Raw genomic sequence first — 8,232 nt, 5'->3', positions numbered from 1 at the left:
ACTGGAAGCGTTCAGATAAAGTTGAATTTTAACTAACTTTATCGTTCATGACTTTGTGTTGGGAATACCTAGAAGTAATATGGGATCTGTACATTTTAGTACTATAGCCATTTATCAATGAAATGGATCAATTTCAGTGGTAGCTGAAGAAAAACTTGCTTATCTGTAGGTAACTACCTGTAGGAACTAATCATCTCTGTAGAATAGGATTTGGGAGGACATAAACCTGTATTGAACATATGGGCCTAAGATAGTCTTGATGGTTCTCTTTTGTCAGGTGCTATTTGTTTACTCATTGGATAAAATTCTTAATCTTTCAACAACATTTAGTAGATTCAAACACACACAGAATTATGTTTTTAAATCCTATGCTCATTCCCATAGACTTAACATCCAATACACATTTAATAAAACATAGCACATGCTATCATCCAAGATGATACTCATTGAGCAATGAATGACTGGAAATGTTCACCTGAAATTTAACACACCACTGAACATGAAGTCAGTTTTGCAACAACTGCTCCAGACGATGCAGATTAATGAGGAATGGGTCCCACTACTAGAGCTGTGCAGCAATGCTAATTGCCACAGTATTGTTTCAGGTATGTATATTACTGTTCTGTGGCAAAACATTGCTGTTATTAAATTTCTGACAGTAGAGAACACTAAACTTAAATAGGGTTTTAAGTATGAAGTCTTTAAAGTCGTCTTGAGAATTATCTACCAGGTACACTTCACTGGAGGACTTTTGTTTAACAGTTGCCTTGTACATGTACACATTTCTACATGTTTTCTGCTGCCTGAGATATTCCTGCATTTCTAATGAACCTCATCATCACTAAGGTTCACTGAAGAAAAGCTTGGAGACCAACAAATAGTGTGTGACAAGGGTATTTATAACCTAGTGAAGAGGTATTAATAGTATGTGGATATGCACAGAAACTATTGAAAACAAAAAAAATCTGCTTCAGCCATGAAGCATAGTTAGTAGCTAAGTCACGTTAAATATTGATTTCCCACACCAGAAAATATAAATGGCTTCTAATGTCAAATATAACAATGAATTTCTTCAGTGAGCTGGTTACGTTTGCCCAGTAACGAAGATCTACTTACAGTATACAGCACAAATGGAAATGGAAGGTTTATATTTTTGAGAAAGAACATTTCAGTATTTTAACTAAGAGGTTATTCTACGAGTGATCTTTATTGTGGTAACTTGTATCTGTCAATCTATACCAGAGATGTTGTGTTCAGGAAGAATCCTTCTGACATAAACTCCCCCACCAGGTGATATGAACAATGCAGTTGATGAATTAATGATTATGTAGATGGATTATATGAATGTTGAGGGTCGTGGTGTGTTGTGGTGACTGTCTGCCTTTCAGGACATGACCAGTCTCTGACAGAGCTGGTTTTCTGTTGTTTTTGGACTGGTCAGATGATTGCTGAAGCAGAACTTGTGTAGGCTGCCTATCTCGCAGACAGGCCACCTTCAGTCATGTTGATGGTATCTTCAGTAGTCAAGCAGGTATAGAAAGCATGGTTTTATCTTTTTTCCATTCTGGCTTCAATTATAATCATGCCTTATTGAACATGCTGTTGTTTTATTTGTACTGATTCTTAATAGTATTATTTTGTAGTTTTAACTCACATACCAAAAACTGAGCGTTCTAGCGTTGTGATGAAATCATGATTTTTTTTAACAAATTTACCCTACACTTTCCAAAAAGAGTACATCTCCCAGAACTACGTGCCACAGATCTGTTTTTCAGGAAAGGTTAATTAATGTGAGCAGGTAACAAAAAATGCATTGTGTCTCGAGCAATCTAAAAATGTAATCTTTTCCCAAAACAGCCATAATTTAAATCACAGATGTTAAGGTACAACCTACCACAGAATTACTTTTTCACAGAATGACTTATAAAATTGTACAATCTAATCTTGCTAAAGAAAAAAGAGCAAAATTGAAGACATGCAATATAAAATGTAAAATCAACCTGTACAAAAGGCATTCTTCAGTATTTAGAATACTATTCATTAGTCTAAACACTATTAATTAATTTGCATTTTTTCTAAACACATTATGGAGGTATTATATTTGTATATTATCTTTCAAGTATTGTACTTATCTTTCAAAAGTCTGTTGTGGTTTTATTTTGGTGTCATGCCCCAAATTGGAAGATTCTGTCACAAGCCCTTGCTCTGGTGTCCCTGTTGGTGGTGTGGGTGAAAACACCATAGCTTTTGAACGTACATAAATACTCAAGAATTACCTCCAAAATGCCATCCTCAGGCAGGTCTGTACAATGCACTGCATTCTGTACTTTGCTTTTGCCAAAGATAGCTCGCAGAGTATCGGGACGGAGATGACGAGCTATTTCCTGTTCAAAAATAAAAAAGAACAATATCACACTCCAAAATACATGAATTCTCAAAAGACTTACATGTATGTCTTCAATCTATATATCCACATATGTACTATAGCCTGTTTTATCTTATTATGCACTAGCAAAACTGACAGTTCCTAAATTAATTTGAAAATAAATATATACATCAATCAAATTTCAAATGAAATCACACCTACAGTGCCTTGCGAAAGTATTCGGCCCCCTTGAACTTTTCAACCTTTTGCCACATTTCGGGCTTCAAACATAAAGATATAAATTTTTTATTTTATGTGAAGAATCACCAACAAGTGGGACACAATTGTGAAGTGGAACGAAATCTATTGGATTTTTGAAACTTTTTTAACTAATAAAAAAATGAAAAGTGGGGCGTGCAAAATTATTCGGCCCCCTTGCGTTAATACTTTGTAGAGCCACCTTTTGCTGCGATTACAGCTGCAAGTCGCTTGGGGTATGTCTCTATCAGTTTTGCACATCGAGAGACTGACTTTGACTTGGCCATTCAAACACCTGGATACATTTATTTGTGAACCATTCCTTTGTAGATTTTGCTGTATGTTTGGGATCATTGTCTTGTTGGAAGATAAATCTCCGTCCCAGTTTCAGGTCTTTTGCAGACTCCAACAGGTTTTCATCCAGAATGGTCCTGTATTTGGGTGCATCCATCTTCCCCTTAATTTTAACCATCTTCCCTGTCCCTGCTGAAGAAAAGCAGGCCCAAACCATGATGCTGCCACCACCATGTTTGACAGTGGGGATGGTGTGTTGAGGGTGATGAGCAGTGTTGCTTTTACGCCAAACATATCGTTTTGCATTGTGGCCAAAAAGTTCGATTTTGGTTTCATCTGACCAGAGCACCTTCTTCCACATGTTTGGGGTGTCTCCCAGGTGGCTTGTGGCAAACTTTAGACGAGACTTTTTATGGATATCTTTGAGAAATGGCTTTCTTCTTGCCACTCTTCCATAAAGGCCAGATTTGTGCAGTGTAAGACTGATTGTTGTCCTATGGACAGACTCTCCCACCTCAGCTGTAGTTCTCTGCAGTTCATCCAGAGTGATCATGGGCCTCTTGGCTGCATCTCTGATCAGTCTTCTCCTTGTCTGAGCTGAAAGTTTAGAGGGACGGCCTCATATAAAATAAAAAATTTATATCTTTATGTTTGAAGCCTGAAATGTGGCAAAAGGTTGAAAAGTTCAAGGGGGCCGAATACTTTCGCAAGGCACTGTATCAGGGACTAGGTGTTTTCACTTCAGGGAATCTTACCGCCCCACATTATGCAAAACTGCAAGAAAACAAGGCCTGTGATCTTATTACTGCAACACAAAACATAGAATTGGAGACCAGCCCACGGTCAGTCAGGAAAATTACCCACATGCAGTCATTGCATACTGGCACAGATCAGGCTATTATAAATTCTGTTCAGGTTTTCTCGTGGTAAAAAAAAAAACAAAGTAAAGTGTCTGTTAGCTATTGTTACAGCCTGCCAACACCAAGTGTTGGGTAACAGTTTTAAAGAGGTTGTCTAGCTCCTGTTTATTTGTTGTGCCTTGCACTTATGCCACACAGTGTTAAGATTCTACAGCAGCAGCCTGTGAAGAGGAAACAAAGCAAGGCTTCACATTTCAATGGTCTAGCTGTCCGTCAATGTCCGGGAAAGGAGTGTCGTCAGCAACCTGGGTTTCATTGAAATGTCACCCTTTCAAACTGGCACTGAAATGCCCTTTCGTGTGTTTTTGACAGAGCCCTCTCAGACATATATCTGCAAAATCACGACATCATGTGGAACTCAGAAAAACAAACACAAATAAAGATAAGCCATCTGCTGCGACAATGTCTCTGTACTTGAACCAGTATCTCAGAGGATTTATTTTGCTTTACTTTTTTGTAGGAAAAAAGGAAAGCTATAGACTAAGCTATAGATTAAGATCTATCTGGTAGGATGATTTACTTCCACTTTTTGCAGTTGATATCTTGCTATCAAGAGCATCCTTTCAAAAGTTAAATACGCAGACCGCAAAGAATTAATTACCAAGAAACCACACTTCCATTTGATTAACAAATCAGTTTAAGAAAAATATTCTCGTTCCCCATAATTTACAAATCTAGAATGAATCTAAAATAAAACTGGAATTTGCTATTACAAATTGAAATTAATTTGAAAAGTTTTAGGATTGCATAAAGCATATTTCTGCCAAATTGAGTAATGGCATTACTTTTGGACAGAAACAATACTGTCTTTTAAAAGACAAAAACATAAATATGCAATTATTTTTAAAAAGCTATTAAGAAATAGTGTTTTGTCAGGACCAGAGGGGAGTTAAAATTCAGTGAATATAAAACTGAACTTTTAAAATAAGTTCAGTTGGAGAAAAAGATCTAATTAGGACTATCTCTGCTATAGTCTATTTTAAGAATGCCTTAGTAAGCATTTTTGGTCATGTTTCGTAAACGTTTGCAGTGAAGTTCCACCTGGACTTAAAAACAGAAGTTCTGAAACTGAATAAGCAGAGTTACTGGCTGGAAGTGGGAAATGCCTTTTTTTGTGTGACCAGATCAAAAACGACGGGGTCACAAATAAGGCAAAATAAAAGCCAGGATGAACTGTAACACCCTCTAAAGAAAAACTATTTTTCTGTCCTCCACCAATACAGGATATTAAATTCCCAGTACTATTTTTTTTCTTTCCATTATCAGTATGAAAGTGCAAATTAATGTACTCATGCTATGAGGTAGAAACTTGTTCATTTTAGAGGTTGCCTAATTGCTACTTAATTAGTGAAACTCAGTTTGTTAATATATATTACTTATTTTTTTAGCTTAGGCTACTCAAAACAAAGTGGTTCCCACTATATAAACATAAAAAGCAGGGGATATTTAGATTTTTAGTTCTTTTTAGAATCGAATTTAAGGAATTGGATTCAATAAGATTTAATCTTTAGATGAAGGAGAAAAAGAAAACAAAATTACTACATTTAATGGACGTTTCCAAGCCTTATAGTGTAGGTCAATCAAAGTAGTCATACAACTTGCCCCTGAAAAGATTTTTTAGAAAGCTCCACAATAAACAGTAATCATTAATTCATCAGCGCAAAAGAAAAAAAATCTGAAGAACAGTTACAAAAGAGACATAGGACGTATGCCACATCAAGCTGTTCTTCTTTCCATATTGAAGATTTGGATGGAATAATGTAATTAAGTGTGAAAAAAAAATGATCAAGCTCATTCCTTTAAATGTACTGACTGCAACTTCAAGTAAGCACCCCAGTGGTTAATTATGGACTATGACATGGTTATAATTCAATTGCAATGTAATTGACCCTCTTTAATACACGAACAGTTGCTTTTATGTTACAGTCCTATCGTCTTTAAAACATTGGCATGGATAATTGAACTAACCTGGATCCAGCACACTTTCTTGTGCTTCTCTTTTTCCTCAGTAAACAATCTCTCTGGTTTCAGCTGCTCATTAGACTGTACAAATGGGAATTAAGCCACAATGCGAAATGTATGCCTGTTTCTTTTATCTGGCAACACTGTCAAAAGACACCATACTGCTAATGAAAAGCTTTCGACTGAATGAGACCTATACCTCATGCCACTGTTCTTCCTTTATTGATATAGCAAAACAATCATTTCAAAGGTCATATTTGCAAATAAAGAAAGAGTGCACACATTTCTGAAAATATATTGGAGGTAAGCAGGCCACTGTCTAAATTATGCTCATACAGATATGTCCATTTAATAATTTTCCATTTGGGATGATGGGAAGACTATGCAGTTCACATATTTCTATAGAGAGGCGAATAAGAGATGGAAAAACAGGAAAGCACTGTACTGCTGAAAGATCACTATGGAATGCCTGGCTAAGGCCGGCTCTTTGTAATTACATTAGTAACCCACAAATGACCTGCATTCAGAGAGCTTAATTTTATTTTAATGAGCCCTGTGGAGTGCTTATACTGATCTTCACACTATAACTGTCAGCTTTTGTTGGAAATAATAGCCTCTGACAGTTACAGAATTTTAGCATAGACACTGCTGTAGGTTTGACCTCTATATCTCATTCTTTATGAAATTTGTTAATTACAGGAATGTTTGAAGTATTTAAGCACAATGATAACTAGAGAGGCCCTTAATATCTATGGACTAACAAACACAGACCTTTTTAATGTTGACCAAAAGCTTCTCCACCTTTATAACATAGCATTTTAAAGAAATGCTAAAAGTAGCCTCAACAACATTCACCTCTTAACAACTCAGAATTGCTTCGGCCAAAAGCACCCCAAGTCACGCACATGAACATCTAGCTCTTCACCATGAAATTTAGAAAAGCCATCAAGAAGCACCAGGGCGAGGACAAGTTATGTGCTGAAGTGGTGAAGACTAGATCTCAGGAGACGACTGAATGGCTGTTTGAGTTATGTAACAATGCCTGATAAACGCAGACTCTCCCTTGAGAGGGGAAAAGGGAGTGATAATACAACAACTGGAGAAGATTAATCAAGTTCTGAAGGGACTTTCAACAGGAGGATCCTATGAACATTAAAAATCCAGGTATATATTGTTATGAGAAAAGAGCAAGCACCGTTCAGACCAGATATGGAGCATGATCATGTGTTGACCTTTGTAAGGTGCTGTGATTCAAGGTCATTCCAATCATGGTCCAACATTGATGGATTGGGTTTGGGTGTAACATCTTGCCTGGTAATTAATTCCTGGCAGATGGTGAGAAACAGTGCACGTAGTCCAGACTCCAATGTACCAATGACACAGTATGTTAAGAGAAGTTGTTGTTCTCTTAAAAAAGAGTATATTGTTTCCTGCACGTATATGTTTTTCTTAGTTTTTACCAGGCTTGGCATTCAAGAGGTTAAATCATCACATCATCTGTGCCCAGGCTCAATAATGATGTGATTAAAAATGCAACAGTGAAAGTCAGTTGAGGGTATCATTATTCAGTACTGAATAATTAATCAAAATGACACCAAATATATTTAATTAATATCCAAAAACTGTATACTTGTTTTTGACAAATATACATTTTTTTCCGTGCAATATATCTGGATTGAGAGCTTCTTTGTGAACAGAAAGGAGTGAATACTAAGAGACATATCTCCCAGTGACTCTGAGCCCTCAGCACAGGCTGAGAAAGGTGCTCGTACTCGTCACGCAACCTGTTTCTGTGCAATGGCATCACAGGACAGTACAGGGGCCATGCAAACCCGAGCACAGGAGACCTCCTTTGCTGCCACAATGTCCCAGGGGAATAGCAAACACTTCATTTCTCAATCTAATAACACAAAATTATCCATTCCGTGAATTCTAGTGCTAAAGTCAAACTCTGCTTTTGACTTGCTGTTCAGGCAACAGAGATACTGAAGCTACCTGTGAGCTGCATCCTTCCTAGAAAGTTAACTTCGTAGAGGACAAATGTTTCAAAAAAATAGAAACATTATAGATCTGTTCTTATTTAAGAGAGCTTTGCATTTTTAGTAAGTTCCAGCAAATAAAGGTGTACTTTTCTGATGACTAATGAAATGCTTTAGTAATTGATTTTAAGTATGATAACTTTTACATGTGCGATCAGCTGGATCTAAATCTGGAGAACAGAACTTACAATTTTCCATTTGTACCAGTTAAGTCCTGTCCCGTACTTTTAATAGGCTTTCTTTGAAACGTAGTGCTGGCAATTACATTAAGAAGCAGTTGCACCAGGGAAGAGTTGCAGTAGTGTTTTGTTTCTAGACTTGTATCAGGATACATCACAAGACACTGGCTCAGGCTCTTGTGACCACAAAGGAGGAGCTACTGTCTCCGAACAGT

The 8,232-nt window shown here is 36.9% G+C and overlaps 1 protein-coding gene across 3 annotated transcripts in view; it reads right to left on the bottom strand.

The window, feature by feature from the left end:
* nme7 (NME/NM23 family member 7) overlaps nucleotides 1-8,232 on the bottom strand; it is an 80,129-nt gene that overhangs the window by 441 nt on the left and 71,456 nt on the right. For all 3 annotated transcript variants that reach the window (XM_015364196.2, XM_015364195.2, XM_015364194.2), the window contains one exon: nucleotides 2,277-2,384. In XM_015364196.2, coding sequence (XP_015219682.2) covers nucleotides 2,277-2,384 — 108 coding nt within the window. The remainder of the gene's footprint in view (nucleotides 1-2,276; nucleotides 2,385-8,232) is intronic.

Source organism: Lepisosteus oculatus, chromosome 15 (genome assembly GCF_040954835.1).
Source record: "Lepisosteus oculatus isolate fLepOcu1 chromosome 15, fLepOcu1.hap2, whole genome shotgun sequence".
Taxonomy (NCBI): domain Eukaryota; kingdom Metazoa; phylum Chordata; class Actinopteri; order Semionotiformes; family Lepisosteidae; genus Lepisosteus; species Lepisosteus oculatus.
This window is presented reverse-complemented; position numbering and strand designations above follow the sequence as displayed.